The following is a 17,141-nucleotide window of genomic DNA, read 5'->3' as shown; positions in this document are numbered from 1 at the left end:
TTTCAGTACGACAGTGTAATACACATTATGTTGGGCATTCAATTATTTTGAGTCCCATACGGCATCTGATTAAAAAGAGCGAGCGAGAGAGGGAGTGGAAAGGTTCAGTTAGAGCAATCAGTGTAGGAGCCCTAGGCTGAAATCAGAAACGCAGTCAAGTAAACACTCATGAGTTACACATTGCAAAGACTAAATCTGAAAAACAAAATTCACTGGTCTTTTTTTATCCTTAACACTAGAAGCAGATTTTGCTCATCAAATGGGAATGAAATATTTATAGTAATGCAGTACGATAATAATCACTGAAGAAATGGTTTCCCCGTTTCCCACCCACTACCAGCCTAATCCCCTCAGAGACCAGTGGAATAGGAAGATCGGAGTGTTTAGAGATAATATGCCTAATACAATGAGTCTTCTCTATCTTACTCGCGGCTGCTCCAAATGGTCCTATCAAGTGTTGGCTTCTCCCTCCTCAAAGACATAGTTGAGCTTTACGACAGTGCTGATGAAATCACCCAGTTCTACAAAATCAGCAGTGACAATATTGATGCCACTCTCTCCTGGCTTCTGAGTGCGGACCCACTGCATCATGGCAGGAAGAGCTCTGAGAAAGGAAAGAAAAAGAGAAGTCACAGAAGGCAAGATACTGTTTTTCAAGCTTAGGATACCCAGGCTTTCCTTTAGTTTTCTAACATATCGAAATAAATCCCCCAATTAGAGACGCAGGATAGAGAAAAAAGCCAAATGGACAATGGTAAATTTTTAACCTCTGAAGGGACTCTGCCGGAGAAGCATTCACCATAGCGGTCCGTAGTGGAATTTTTGTCTTTGGAGCTCTCAGATGTGTGAGAGTTTACAGTGCAGCTTTTTCACTAAGAAAACGACACTCTTGCACTCACATTCTAGTTTGGCATGGTGTGACTGCAAACCCTGCAAAGCTATGGGGTGGTGAGGTCAGAGATGAATACATGCACTTAACAAACATTTATTACGAGCCGGCTATTTTCAGGAAATGTGCTGGATGCTGTAAACAGATGCAACGACAAAACCCCTGCAGCCGAAGAGGAGGTGATTTGGTGGCAGGCAAGTGGATAAAGAAAAAATTTTAACATAATACAATCAGGACAAAGAGGGACAAATACTAAATAATAATCACAAATAAATGATATCATTTGATAGGAGGGAGTAAGTGCTATAAAATGGGGACAGAAAAGGGTTAGGAGTGTGCAGGTAGAGCGGGGTGGTGTAGATTACAACTTAAAATACGGTGGGTTAGTAGGCCTCATCGATAAGGCGACATCTGTGCAAAAGTGAAAAGGGACAAGGGTGCGAGTCATGTGAATATCCAGGGAAAGCTTTTCAGTTACACCACGGCTCTAAACAGGTAGCGTGCCTGCTTGGAAAAAAGAAGGGGAGAGTAGTAAAAGATGAAGCAAGAGGACAGATCCTGCAGGGCCCCGTTTTAAGGGCTTTTGAGGGCTACTTTGAGTGAAACAGGGAGGCTTTGGAACTTCCTGCAGGGAAGAGTAGTACAAGCTGAGTTTCATCATAAAAGATGACTCATTACAGGGGTGCCTGCGTGGCTCAGTCGGTTAAGCTTCCGACTCTTGGTTCCTGCTCAGGTCATGAACTCGGGGCCGTGCGATCGAGCTCCGCACTGGGCTCTGCACTGAGCATGGAGCCTGCTTGAGATTCTCTGTCTCCCTCTCCCTCTGCTCCTTCTGCTTGAGCTCACTCTCTCTCTCTAACATAAATAAATAAATCTTAAAAAAAAAAAAAAAAGATGACTCATTACCATGAAAGCATACAGGACAGTCACTGAGTTTGGCCTGAGAAGTCAGGGAAAACTTTCCAGAAGCCTGCTCCCTGAATGTTGAGGATCAGGAAGATAAGCCAGGTCAAGGCGTGAACAGGTGATGGAGGATGATGCAGTGCATGTCACGTGTAGGAAATGCCGTGTCCTCGCTTTCTGACAGTATGGTGTGTGCCTAGTAGCAGGGCATGTGGGCAGGGAGACACAGGTGATGCTAGTGACGCTGTGCAGTGTCCTCTGAAGCACATGAAGTGACACCGACTCTGACTCCCAGGGTCAGGAAGGGAGGTTTACATGGGAAATGGATACACAAGCAGCCCTGAGAGCTGACGGAGCCACAACAAAGGAAGTGTGAGGAAATCGATGCAGACTTTGAATGCCTGGGTAAGATGGAGAGGGAAGGAGAGAGGAGGGGTTGGGGAGAGAGAACGAGGCGGTGGGTAGGAATCTCAGAGCAGTTACATCATTAAATTTAAGGAAGTCTTATGTTGGAGAGAGAAGAGATAAGAACCAGATGAAAGAGGGCTTTCAGAATGTAGAACTGTCAGCTGTTAACTAGGGAAATCGTATGCTTAGATTTGTGATTTGGACAGAGTGGCTTGTCTGCAGTATGGGCCAGTAAATGGGACAGAACTGTCGTAGCGGCAGGAGCAACAATTAGAGGGCTGTCAAAGTCATCCTGACAGAGGCAGTGGTAGCTGGCGTTGCACCAGCAGCAATCGAGATCTTTGAAAGGGCTGAGGAGATAAAATGATGTTTGGTTAGTGTGGGTGGGATGGAGAAGGAGAGGGGGGAAGAGGCCCTGGATGGATGCCTAGATTGCTAGCAGTATTCTGGCAGGTGGACATCACTCGCTAATCTTGGAAAGACAGGAGGGAAGGCTTTCCAGTGGATGTGCTAAGTTTGGTCTGAGACATTGACTTTGAGGTGGCTTTGGGACATATGAATTGAGATCTCAGTTGGTACGTAAGGGCAGATCTGATATTCAGGACACAGAGCTGTCAAGAGCCATCACATAGCATAGTTAGAGCTATGAGAGTGGATAAGATTATCTGATTTTATAGAAGGAGATGAGAAAATGTGAAATGTAAGGGTTGGGTGGAAAACTTGATTCAAGAAAAGAAAAAGAGAAGTAGGCATAGAAGTAAAAGGAAAACCAGGAGCATGTAATTATCATGAAAATCAGCACAAAAAGGAAGCCATGCCCCTTTTGGTTTGTGAAGCCAAAGTGTGGGTGCAGTACATGTGCATTTCTCCAGATGTCAGCAAGCAAATCTAGTCTTAACAAACCCGAGCCATCCGGGCGGAACTGGCTCTACTGCCTTGGACTACATCAACCTGGTGAAAATTCTGACCCACGTTTTTCAGCATGTACATTTTCCCGTTAGACACAGAGAGAGGAGCATCCAGTCGCTTCTAAAAGTCGCTTCTAAATGCATTCAGAGAATCGACTGGAAGGTGAAGAGACTTGGTCTTCACAGCAACAGTTTCCGAAGATAATTCTACCTTACAATGAAAAATCTGGATCCCTCAGCAAGTGTGTTCAAGGTCATTAGAAAGACAGACGCTGGGGCGACGTGTGTGTAGCCGCTCGGGTTTGAATTCCATTACTTTTCCTTCTGGCCTTGCTGCGGCAGATGATATCTCTGTGTTGTGAATGCAGTTATCACCTTGGCATTTTAGGAAAGGCAGACTCTCTGTGGACTAAGCATCAGAATTGGGCATTTCCTGGGAAGAAAGGGTGGGAGGTAGGACGTGGCATTGACTCTGCATTGACCTTAACTGGGTAGCTGGTTCATCAGATTCCTTGAGGTACTAGGTCACAGGAGGGTCCAGAGCAACCAGTTTCCATCTTAGAACAACGACCACCACAGAAACAGCTCCTCGGATGCCTTCTGCTACTCTAAGATTAAGATTCCTGGGCCTGAATTTAGAGCAACTAATTATCATCTCCATAGGGAGATGTTAGAACGTAAGAGTGCTCTGCTCTGTTTCCCTATAAAATAGATTGCTCTGAGGATCGATGAGACATCCTTTAGGAATAGCTTGCGGGCCTTAGATGAAAAATGAGTTTTACATTTAAAATGCCTTCTCTCTGAGTCGTGGGACTATTTCTATTTTTCTGTTCAGATATACTTTCCTAAAGTCAGTATGGTACCAAAGACAAAACAAGCAAAAATGCCAGGTTGAATCTCAAATACGCAGACGGTCTTAAGTAGAATTATGTGGAACAAGAAGAGTCAATATCCTGGATTTAAACTGGCTGATGCTACTGAAGTTATAATAATTTTTTAGAGGGCCATTTCTTAACCCATTTTCATTACTGTCCCCCTATGGAGCCTTAAAAAATTTTTTTTTCTGCTATCCCTCCTGGTCCATGATATACCACAGATAGTCTGTGTTTCTGCTGATATACTGTTTATATAGCTGTGTTTTATATACAAGAAGAGTAAATTTTTTATTTGCCCCCCTCAGAATGAAGTTTTGTCACTTTGGGTGCCATATCAATATTGACAATGCAACTTTATAGCTAATTGCCAAGTTTTGATGACATTTAGTTGAATAGAGTGAATTGAAAACCCTACTCTTGTGGTAATAAAGTATTGTTTTGATATAACAATTTCCGTGGTATAAGCTAGTTAAGTTAGCTTTTTAAATCATTCATTCATTCATTCATTCATTCATTCATTCATTCATTCAACAAAGGTATTGCACACCTATGGAGGATGGTATTGTACTTGCGGCTCCCTAGAGCCACCTCGGAGTTCAAACCGTCTTCTTCTCTCTTGGAGAAATGTTGCCATAGCCTTGCCCACACACTCCATTTTGTGCTTTTTCTACACTACAGTCAGGACAACCTTTTCCCCCTGAATGCTTTATTCCTCTACAAAAACAGTCATAAGGTCTTCTCTCTCCTACAAGATACACCTAGCTCTCAGCAGTGTAGACGACTCTGTCCCTATCTCCCTCACACCATCTACCACACAGATCCCTCTTTGGCCTCATTCGTTACTACTTCCTACGTGCTGATTTGTTCTCCAGGAATACTGAGAGGCTTGTACTTTCCCCTAACAACATGCTCAGTATTTTTTTCAGGCTTTCCTTTCTATGAAATACCATTCTTTCTTCAGTACCTTTCTTGGTCTAATTTCTACTTGCCCTCCAAGGTTTGGCTCAGATGTTATCTCGATTCCTCCCATCCAAGGCTGGGTGAAGAACCCTTTCTTTTCCTTACGCTTTACGCTCCTGAAGTACAGTTGCCTGACTGTGCATCGCACATGGCATTGACTCGATCCATTTCCATGCCTATTTCTGTCAGTGCATACTTTTCTAAGAACAAAAATCACATCACAGTCACCGATATATCCTCTGTACTTACCACAATCCCTGAAACCCAAAAAGAAAAACAACACATCTGTTGAATTTAAATGTTGAACTAGAAATCTTGGTCTCAGATGTCACAAAGTCTAACAAGCAGAATGGATGTGAACCAACTGTAACAATGCAATATGGTACAACGGTCATGGGCATAGGAATCTGTGGGAGCATGTGAGATGAAATAATTTATGTCTCTTAGCAGAAATTAAGGAGGAATTTAAGGAATACATCACGAAACAGGAGACATCTGAACTTGGTCATGACTCATTAGATAAAGAAGGAAGGCATTTCCAGAAAAGGGAACAGTACATGCAAAAGCATAGGGGCTGTCTGCTAGATCTCCAGAATTTACTTATCCTGCGAAACTGAAACTTTGTACCATTTAACCCTCACTTTTTCCATTCCTCCTCCCTCTCCCCAGCTCCTAGCAACTATTCTATCCTCTGCTTGTATGAGTTTGACTATTTGCATTTCCATACGTAAGTGAGACGATCCATTATTTGTCTTTCTCTGTCTGGCTTATTTGACTAAGCATAATGTCCTCCTCCCATACTGTATACTAAGATTTGCTGAGAGGGTAGGTCCTATGTTAAGTGTTCTTTACTACGCACACATACAAAAATAATAACAGTAATAAAGGGGGCAGAAGCAAACTTTGAGAGGTAATGGATATGTTTGTGGCCTTGATGGTGATGGTTTCATGGGTATGTACTTATCCCTAAACTCATCGACTTGTATACATTAATATGCACAGCTTTTTATATGTCAATCAGACCTAAACACAGTGATTTAGGAAGAAGCATATGGGCATGAAAGATGACGTGATTAGGAAAGACAAGGTGACCAGAGAGTAGGGGCCATGGAGGTGTGGGGACAGAAGGGGAACACCTGTATTACACACCTGCAAGGGAGGCACAGGAAGGCACAGGAAGGCACAGATAGTTAAGAGCCTCCTTTGACGGCCTGTGGAGTCTGAGCTTCACTCTGTGTGCACTCAAATGTTTGTCATTAATTTTGTCCAATTAAAGAAGGGTTCTTTGATTTTCCCATGTGAGGAAGAATCTATTAATTTCATACAAAGTCTGCCATCTAATCACACCGAAACTTGTATTTTTGTCACATATAAATAAAGAACACATTGTCTCCCTTTGAAAGTTCTCAGATTGTCCTCAGACTGTTATGAGATCCTAACATTCATTCATTCATTCATTCATTCATTCATTCATTCATTCATATTATTTCCACCATGCAGCCAAAAAGTTGCTAGTGGAAATTTGAATAACATTCACTAGTATTATGAAGGAAAATATTTCATAGCAAAGTTATATATTCTGAAGAGAGTATTGAATTTCCTTTGAATCTGTGTATTAATATTTTACTATTTATTTATGGTAAAGAAAGATGTGACTATATAAACAGTGCAAGTTATCTTATAAATGCCACCTTTTTTCTTAATCTCTCTTTTTCATTAGATGCTGGGTTTATAGTGTAGATTTAGACTGTTTAGTCACAAGACCACCCTGATAACCAGGAGAATCACTTCAAGATAAATAAAAATTTAAATAAAATCATAGCACTAGAGTCAAATCTGGAGCCAAGCTGTTTCTACTCAAGTCTCAGCACCCGTATTTATTGTAAGCAAGTTAGTTAACACTCTAAGCCTCAGTTTCACCATCTAGAAAATGGACACAATAGCAAGGATTAAAGTAGCGTGTGTAAAGTGCTAAGATGAGTGCCCAGCTCTCTCTGAGTGGGACTGTACTGAGCATCCTCCCACCTCCAGACTCTCTAAGAAGGAAGGCCGCAGGAAATTCTGAGAGCAGCACCCAGCCGTAATAGAGTTGTGATGTAAAAATGAGCCTGTGGGATGTCTCTCCAAGTGGCACAAATCCAATCAAAGACAGAAAGAACGAGGGCAGGACTGGTGATGAGGCTCTTAGGGAAATGTTCTTGGAAGGGCTCTGTTTCCAGGAACACAGTTGGGGCAAACATCTAATCCGCCTCTCCCCTCAGAACTGCTAAATAAATGATGGTAGCGAAAGAGCAGGCAGGCTCACAACCCAAACCTGGTGTGCGAAGCCTCAAAGCCCTTCCCTGGGCCGTGGAACTCTCCTGGGCCTGAGGAAAGGCATCTTCAAACAGACTGCAGGCTTCCTAGGAGAGAAACAGGCACATCTGCAGGAATCAGAAACCCTCCCTCCAAGGAACAACGGGAGGGGAAAGAGAGGAGCCAGAGGTCTTCTGATGTGCTGGCTTTGAGAACTGGTTTTGAAAAGATTTAAAGGAAAAGACTCAGGAGTTTAAAGTGCTGAGTTAAGTAACTCTCAGTGTGCTGACCTTGACTTTCTAACTCATGTCTGACTCCTACTTAGGATGCTTCCATCACTTCCCTGTGCTCTTAGCACAAAGGTAAAAATCCTTCACTGGCCTTTGGGGTCTTGGACAATGGCCCCCCTGTGGCTTCTCCGTTCTGTCTCTGGTCATCCTTCCCCTCGATGAATTCTAGCCACATCCTCAAGCTTGCTAACTTCGACTGGCCTATTTGCTCAGGGAACTTTGTAAATGTTGTTTGCTTGTTTTTTAGCCAGAATGACTTATCTTTTATGCCCCTTCACTTGCCAACTCCCTCATCTTTCAGGTGATAGTTTAAACGTCACCGCTTCAAAACACCGGTGGGAATTGTCATTATATGTGATCAATATCTATCTGTCACCCCAGCTGGACGGCAGTCACTTTGAAGACAAGCTGTCTTGCTTTCCCACTATTGCATCCCCAGTGCTTGGTGCAGTGCCTGGCATAGACGGAGTATCCAATAAATATTTACTGAGTAAATAAACAGATTTTATCTAAAAATTTTTTTAAAAGATTTATTTATTTTAGAGAGAGCGAGAGAGAGAGAGTGTGTGTGGAGGGGCAGAAGGAGAGGGAGAAGAGAAGCGAGACTCCCCGAGGAGCGTGCAGCCTGCCTGGGGCTCCACCCACAACCCATGAGATCATGACCTGAGCCAAAATCAAGAGTCGGATCCTCAGTCTCAACCTACTGAGCCACCCAGGTGCCCCTACATCACTTTTCCAACAGAGATGTATGCAGGAACAGAATTCCGTAATTCGTGAAAAGACTGCCCCGTTTTTCTCACGGTGGCTACTGCCACAGATTTCGGTTTGTGAATTCACTGCTATTTTATTAAATGAAAGTGAGGTCTTTTTTTTTTTTTTTAATTAGCTTGACCAGTCAATTTGCAAAATGACTTTCCCTGGGTTATACATAGGGAGTCAGGAGCGTCTGTGTCATAATGATAGTAGTGACCACTACCTTCAGAAGAATAAAGTTTATCAGAATTAAACTTAATCAGATTTCTTTATTTACTATCAATTTTGGATTCTTTTTCATTATTAATTATAATTATTTATCATTGAATTAGATTCAAATTTTTTGGGAATCCATGTCAAAGTCATATTCAAGTGTGTGTGTGTGTATACATAATACCTTGACCACAAATGCATTTTATATACGCTACTTCTCTAACCTCTCTGAACTGTGATTTTTTGCAGTTACGAATGAATGATAATAAAACATTTGCATCTTTCAGTGAATTTAATTGAACGTATTTCATTTAAACAATGACACATTTCTTTTACTGAATGAAATAGAATCTCCAAATTCAGTTCATTAATTTTTCCACAACTGCCTGATGCCCTTGGGGAGAAAGATTACAGATGAAAATGTCAGAGCCTTGTTACTGCCTGTCCCAGACCCAGTCGCTCCTGATTTTTTGTGGATCAGCAAAGTTTAAAATTATGATCATAGGTCTTTCTCTCCCTGAGCAACTGAGTCACCCAGACCAACTAACTAAAATCGAGTCTGACATATTTTAAAATGTGATTCCCAGTTAGTCTGGTCATTTCTGAAAGCTTAGAAATTGCACTTGAAAAATGTAAGGAAGAGAATGACAAAATACAAAGAGGCCCTTGCCAAAAACGTTGGCATTTTACTCACCAAAGGGCACAGTGATAAAAGGCAGGACCTTTCCATCTGTAGGTTTAAACCCTGTAGGTTTAACCTCAGGCAGACAGATGGTTTATCTCATCAATCCTAACTTCCTAAAACACAAGGCTTATCTTTTTTTTTTTTTTTTTTTGCTAAACCTGTTTCTGTTCAGGAAGCAGCATATCTGATTTACGTCGGATGAAAATAGCTCATTTTTGAAAAAAATCTTTTTCCCCTAAAATTGAGCGCAGAGAAAGCATGAAGTCATATGAATTATCTGTGAAACGAATGCCCTCACAAGCACTCCAGAGGTTTTAGAGGACCTGAGCTCTCCTCCGTGGGAGACTGAAGCTTTTTCACGGCTTCCTGTAACCGGCACTATATACTTTCGGAATGAAATTCCTGCAACTATTACGTGTGAAACAGAAAGTAATTAAAGGCACAACCACACACATAGCGGTCTGCATTTTTCCCTCCGTGGCAGAGAAAGGAAGAAATCCCTCTCTCCTTGACTTTCCCGGATTCTCTGCTTAAGCTCCATTTGTAGCTTGATAACGACGTCTGTTCAACAGATATTTATAAAGCACCTCTCACGAGCTACGAACTGCTCTGTGTGCTGAGGACCAGTGGGACTAGTGAACAGACGCAGCCCTTGCTCTCCTGGTCTATGCGGTCTAGTAGGGGAAAGGGATTTATTAAAAACAAACTAAGGAACAAACAAGTAACAAGAAAACAAACAAACTGGATTGGTGTTAAAAGAGAAATTTCAGCTCTGGTCCTGACTATAATAATGTGTTTTATTTATAATCTTGCACAAATTGTGCAAACCCTCTGCGTCCCCATTTTCCCTAATCATACAATCGGGGATAATAGCACTGGGAGGTAGACACACCCCCACGCGAAGTGATGGTATCTATGAGGGTACTCTTCCCATGTGAGGTCCAGGGCTGCTTCTACCGTGACGGCAGACACGTTCTGGGAGCCTCGGGAGGACACGAGAGCTGCTGTGTCACACCAGGCATATCGTGCAGGACACCGACCAACCTTCTTGTCACCCTCACAGTCCAAGTCCTCAGGAATACACGAAAGCTACTTCATCTCCTTCCTGTGCCGGGCAGGTTGTTTAGTTTATTTTTGTGTTTGTTTAGCAAAAAGCAATGCAGTCAAATCAAAGCAAAGGACGCCGTGCGTTTCCTTTGATGCTGGCAATGGGAGCCCTTTTTACTGTGGTGTGGAAGAAATCCGTTAAAAATCCATTTTCAATTAGAATAAGATCATAGCAACTACAAGAAGAATGGTGTTTAGAGTTCATAACCGTACCGCGTCTGCAGGCTCAGCATTTGCTCCCCGCCCGTGTTTCAGCCTAAGCCAGGAGCACTAAGGTGAGCGGGTCAGCTGCCGCGAGCAGGGACGCTCCGTCTGCAAATTTTCTAAGGGAGCAGGCAAGCAAGAAAGCACGGCAAATTCTAAACACAAAGACGTTCCGTACACGGAGGTTGAGATTGCCCGGAGGCACAGGGTGGGTTTTCTTTCGAGGGTGGGGCCTCAAGAGCATGAGTGCGTCTGCGCGTGGGGTCAAGTGTGCTCGCTTTGGTTTGTTTCTCCACACCAAACAGCCCCTCACTCACAGCCCCGTTCGGGGAGTGTGCTACCCCAAGTTCAGAAGCAATTTGCTTTATTCAATACAGTTTCTATCTGCGGGCATCTGCCCTGCCTTTCTGCTCTTTGGAAACATTTCCGTTTGCTAAGAGCCAGCTGTGGTTGAACTTGCGCTGAAAGTAAATTTGACATTTCTGCTTTTGCTTGGAACAAACAGCTCCAGGACTCTCCAGGTTGATCCCTTGCCTCTCAATGATTCCCAACTTGGGGGGTCCTGGACTAGGGATATTAGAGGTTGTAATGTAAGTCTGCGACAGAAATCAGTCACCCGTGAACTGTGGTGGCACAAGTGAACGGACATGCCACTTTTCCTGACTGCCAGGCAGGATCATTTTATCCATTCAGTTTTGGTACTGAGTACCTATTGTTTATTGGAAGTTCTAGTGGAATTCTGTATGCACTTAATTTCAACAACGGGGAGATAAGTTATTACTTATCAAATATACGTTAAGAGGAGACAGGCTCTGTGAGGGCAAAATGTGGTAAAAAAAAGTCCTTCAAGGCGAAATCCCGGGAACCACAGGTGTCCATCACCTTTACAGTTTCCCTCCTACCGTCAATAAATGCTTATTGAGTACTTATCATGTGACAGTTGTTGGGACAGCTACAGGGATGGGTGGAACATGGTCTTTGCCTTAATGATGGAACTCATTCTGAAATTACCTGAACTGCTACAAATAGAAATTGCATAATTGCCTTGAATAGCCTTGAATGCATGGAAACAAATGGAGATGTCCATGAAGCTTCTTTTGGCCTCAAGAAGTAGCTGCTGGCCTCTTTCTTGACATTCACGCTAATTCCAATGGAAACATTCCATAGACTCTTATAAATTCATGAGGCTAAATAAAAACTACTCTCTAAGGACTCATAAGTTAAGTGAGTATTTATCGAGTTTTAATGGACTGCCTACAATCGATACAGGGGCAGTAGAAAGAGCAGAAGCTTTAGAATCAGGCAGAGCCGTAGTAGACTTATTAATGAAGTGTGACCTCAAGAAAGGTTATGTTACCTCCCCAATGTGAAGTTTCTTCGTTGTCAGCCGGGGATAATAATGGTACATGCCTCATAGCGTTTTTGCAAGAGTAAGATAAAACGACACGATATGGACAGGTGCTAGAGCACAGAGGTGAAGAGTGAAGATTTCGGAGCTGACTCTGAATTCACATCCTGCACTCTCACTTATGCTTGTGTTACTTTAGGCAAGTCACTAAAACTTTTCTAGCTTTAGATTCCTTGCTCATAAAACAAAATATGAAGAGGAAACTAATGTGAAGATTGAATGGAATAACATGCATATAAAATTTAACATAATACATGAGAGATAAGAACTCCGTATATGTTAGCTACTACTCCATTTTTAGTGTTAATGCTTAAAGTGCCCAATACATAGTAGACAATAAATAAATGTTAGTTACCTTAATTTTTTTTCATTTTTCCTAGTTTTAGGTTACTTTAAGGCAAGTGACTGAAAAAGTTTCTCTATGCATGAATGTAGGGTGACTGCTGTGAAGAGTGCCCACACCCCCCCTTCCAGACTGAGGGCAGTCCTTCTCCCAGCTGCTCTCAGCTGAGTTTCTGTCCAAGAACTGCCCCCAAGCAAAGAAAGCCACCTCACTCAAGGTGATACATCCTCTCTGGGGACAACTTGAATCCAGTGACTGGTCTTTGAGGAGGAGTATACAGAGGTACTTGCCTCAAAGTGGGACAATTCTGAAAGTTCATTCCAGCTCCAGAGCTTCTGTGGGTTTGGCTGAGGCCTTTATTGAGAATAGCTTAGCTTCTCCCTTTGCCTAATCCTGTTTCCTTCACTCTCTCATAGGCATGGACCCCAAGGGAGCTCCAGAACAAAATTTCTGCATACAAATCTCAGCACCTCAGAGTGTATTTCTTGGGAAACCCAACCTACAAGTTCCCAGTTTAGATGGCAGAAATTCTGTGATCAGTAGGCTTTCTCTTTCAACCCAAGTAGAAATCAAGAGTGGTTTCTGGGAACCTTAATGAGACAGAGAAATTAAAACTACATTTCCTTTTCCAAAATACAAAGAGGGTGGGTCTTAGGCTGGTTTGAGGGGAGTTTTTTGGTGGAGGGGTGGGAGGGGATCACCTGAGGAAAACTCCATTTATGCTTAGGGCCATGCAAGTGCAGAGTCACATAGGGACCTCTACTTCTTCTGGTAAAGCAGAAAAGCCACAAAAATCAGACTACTTAGAAACAGTTACCACATAGTCTTATTTTAATTATCTGTTAGAATTTTCCTCTGGATGCCATTATGCTATGAATAATATATCAGGCTCAGAAAATCTAAACCTGCTTCTAAAGAAAACGTTTGTCATGGTCCCTCTAATGGAAGACTTTTCCAATCCAAATTGCTCAGCAGAAGCTGGGTGGGGGCATTTATTACATCATCACAGCCTTTTGTGAAGAGTACTTCCCTGACACATTCTTTCAAAGACGAATGTGGTTAGAGCATCCAAATCAAATGCTCAATTAAAAAAAAAAAAAGGCCAAATTCAGAAATCTCACTTTCCTTAGAGAAAATGCTAACAGGTAGAATGAACACACACAGAATTTAATTTGATCATAATATCCCAGGTGCTAATGTGTTCATGTGTCTGTAGGTCCATGTAATCATGCATAATTATCAGGGGTGATTTCTTTGGCCTTTTCTCCTTAATCAGTGACAACTGTAGGTCCAAGGGGGAGAGGAATATGTCATCTGTTCTGCAAGGGAATAATATCCATTATGCTATTAATTCTGTAATTTCCTCCTGACAGTGGTCTTACTAAGTCAGAGTCTTTTTTTATTTTATTTTATTTTTAAAGATTTTATTTATTTATTCGACAGAGGTAGAGACAGCCAGAGAGAGAGGGAACACAAGCAGGGGGAGTGGGAGAGGAAGAAGCAGGCTCATAGCAGAGGAGCCTGATGTGGGGCTCGATCCCATAACGCTGGGATCACGCCCTGAGCCGAAGGCAGACGCTTAACCGCTGTGCCACCCAGGCACCCCCAGAGTCTTTTTTAAAAAAAGATTTATTTATTTATTTGAGAAAGAGAGAACGCGCCTGAGTGGGCAAGAATGGAGTGGGGAGGAGGGTTGGGTGGTAGGAACAGAGGGAGAGGGAGGGAGAGAATCTTCAGATTCCCTGCTGAGCAGGGAGCCCTCGGAGGGGCTTGATCTCAGGACCCTCAGGTCATGACTTGAGACAAAATCAAGAGTCAGAGGCTTAACCAGTTGAGGCACCCAGGCACCCCTCAGAGTCTTAATAGCACCAAAAGAGTGAAAATTTTAGGTCAATTAGCCTGAGAAGAGTTTTTTCCGTTGTGTTATCTGTTCATTATATCTTTGGGCAATCATGTTACCTGACACTTTTTAAATTATCCACTTTAGCATTCTTTGACAACATGGAAAATTCCTAGAAACTTAATAATATACAACAAATATTGCTGAGCCATATAGGGTATCATATATGTATATCATTTGTTAATACATTTTCCCTCTTCCTTGCCTATTTTCTCCTTGCCACATTTAGAAAAGTGACAGAGGGTATCAGGTTTGAAAATGTCCTTAAGACATTTATAAACAGTGGCCACATTCTCTATAAAATGTTTTTTTAAACTGAGTTCCATGGGATAAGACTTCATGAGGTATTGAATGATATTCCTGAGACAAACAAATATTCCTTTGGTCAAATATATTTAGGTAATGTTGAAGCCTCTTTGATGTTCACAATACACATAGTAACATATTGGGCATATTATCATATTAAAAACACTGAGATATTATTGAAATAAGTTAAAAATATTTTCCCCCTGTTTTCAAACTTATTTGACCCAAGGACGGTCCCACAACTGCCAACCCGCACACGTATACACATACACACACCCTTTTTATTTCTTCCCATAAGCTGCCAATGGACATCTGGTGGATCTAATGTTCTATAGAACACTGTTTTCGAATTATTGCACTACAGCCTCACTTTCAAGGGCTCAACTCTGCCATATGTTTCAGGGACTTGAAATTCTCACAGCCTCCTGAGGCAGACATCTTTGGACTACTCCCACTATTAGAAGGTTCTTTCTGACCACCCACTAGTCTTTCTTAGGTTCATCCAGAACAAGTCTATTCCTCTTCCACGTGACATTCATTTAAATATTTGGAAATAACTAGGACTCTCCTGCCCCTCCATCTGGATCTCCCTTTCTCCATCTGAAACATCCCATTTACTTCCCTTATATAATTCAGTTTGGAACATTCTTATTTTATTTGTCAATCTCTTCTGAACACTGCATTTGTCTATACTTCATCCAAAAGAGAAATAATGTAATTTTCTAACTTGGGTGTAGAGTATAATGGGGTATTCCCACCCTCATTCTGAATACTATTGTTCTCTTATCATGGTCAAAGATTATTTTGACTATTTCTCATTAAATACTTCTAAGATCTTTGCATCATCACCTTCTTCCTGGAATTAATAGCTTCTTCTGAAGGAAGCAGGAAGATATTAGGCAGTGCTAGTGGAGGGGAAGGAACTCTGCTTCTAGAAGAGTCAACACAAGCTTGCTACCTTACACATTCTTCTCCTGGTTTGACTCAGGGAATCTCTTCTCTGTTGCCAAGGAAGATATAAAGGATGCAGGAGCTGAGCTCCCACCAGAACTGTAGGAAAGCCCTTGAGAATGGTGTGAGGCTAGAATAGTGGCTGGAGGCTAAGGTGTCAGATGAGAAATGGAAGTTTCGATCCTCGCAGAGATAGCTCCAGCGGGCAGTAGCAATGGAATTAGTCAGGGAATGTTAGCCATCCAGGTAAGTCTCCTCTGGGTTGTTTTAGAATTCAGATAGCAACATCAGAAGAACTTGTACAGATACAGAGAAATTTGAAATAATATATTTTTTTCAAAAATTTCAATCACATATGCACGTGACTATGTGGCCATGTAAATGCTCTGAGCCTGCCTGCCTGAGTCTGCGCTTAGCACGTACAGAGGTGAGGTATGGCAAGGTGACTAGTGGTAGTAATGCTGCCCTTCCTTAGGGCTGGTGCTCACTCTAGCCTTAATTAAGTCATTAATTCACTAGCTAGTGATTCTAAGAGTCAATGAACACAGAATGTGCTGTATGAAAGATGAGCGTTAGCAACAGGGTCTGGTTGAATTTTAGGGAAGGGTTTGAAAATGTGGTCCTAAAAGAACAATTGCTACACTTTTTCCTTAATTAGAATCTTTTAATGTATAAATGTATCGGGGGCGTGCTAGAAAAATGCCCCCCCAATAAGGTGAAATAAAATGCTCCCTCATGACAGACCAGTCCTGGGGTATCTGAGAGGAGGTCTTCAGGAATAAGACTTTGAACATTGTTATAAGATTGATTCAGGCTGGAATAGAAGGAAAGACACTGGCCAGAGAGGTGGGGAGAGACTTCTGCTAGGGATGTGGAGTTGTTGAAAATTCAGAAAAGAGGGTCTGATGTCTGTGTGTGTTTCTGGAATATCAATTAACTTCCAAAATTCTATAGTCACTCCTACAACTGCATTAACTGCATGTTTTTATACAGGTGCTGCTCTCCTGGGTCCTTCCATCAGCGGTACTTCTGTGAAATAATGAAGAAGCGGTGTCATTTAGGGAGTGAAGTGACCAGCATGCACTGCAACCTGCCTTCTATCAGTGTATTTGCTTACAGCTGAAGTTTGAACTTGACTGCACACAGTGTCTTTGAAAACAGATAACATGATACTCCAAAATTAAATAACTACTATATTAAAATATCAAAACTGCCCTAGAGACAACAAAATATATTTTATATATAACTGACACGTCAATTAACTGATCCATCGATTAACCAAAAGTTGTCAAATAACGTGAATGCTAGGTGTCTCAGTTTCTCTGCTCCAGGCAAGAAGGATAGTTCTAAAAATCCCATACATCCTCACCACTGTAGAATGGAAACTTTTCTTTCAAACAACCCACGTTCAACTTTGAAAAGGAACTTACAAGGGGCAGTTGGTGCTGAATGAGACTGCTGTGCTAGTGATGGGCATTGTCTGTGATGACTTGAGGGCCCGCTGTTCATCAGTTTCACCAGCCCTGCCCCCCGGAAAGATACAAGGCCAGGGAAGAACCTTCTTCTTCAAGGTGGAATAGTCTGACAGGGAAGTTCACAGGGACAGCGCTAGTTTCAAGTGAAAGAATTAATGAATACTTTTCAACTAAAAGCTCAAATCAGCAGGAAAGAACCTAAAGAATAATGCTGCTAATTTTATTAGGAACTCATGTCCCACTGGAAGTCATTAAGTGGAAATCATTT

The 17,141-nt window shown here is 42.1% G+C and overlaps 1 protein-coding gene across 1 annotated transcript in view; it reads right to left on the bottom strand.

Moving 5' to 3' along the window:
* Positions 1-314: 314 nt before the first annotated feature.
* Positions 315-17,141, bottom strand: part of PLCXD3 (phosphatidylinositol specific phospholipase C X domain containing 3) — a 160,898-nt gene continuing 144,071 nt past the window's right edge. The window contains exon 3 of the mRNA XM_008692591.2: positions 315-604. Coding sequence (XP_008690813.1) covers positions 451-604 — 154 coding nt within the window. The 3' untranslated portion in view covers positions 315-450. The remainder of the gene's footprint in view (positions 605-17,141) is intronic.

Source organism: Ursus maritimus, unplaced genomic scaffold (genome assembly GCF_017311325.1).
Source record: "Ursus maritimus isolate PB19 unplaced genomic scaffold, ASM1731132v1 scaffold_15, whole genome shotgun sequence".
Lineage (NCBI taxonomy): Eukaryota > Metazoa > Chordata > Mammalia > Carnivora > Ursidae > Ursus > Ursus maritimus.
Note: the sequence above shows the minus strand (reverse complement) of the source record. Positions and strands in the feature narration are given on the sequence as shown.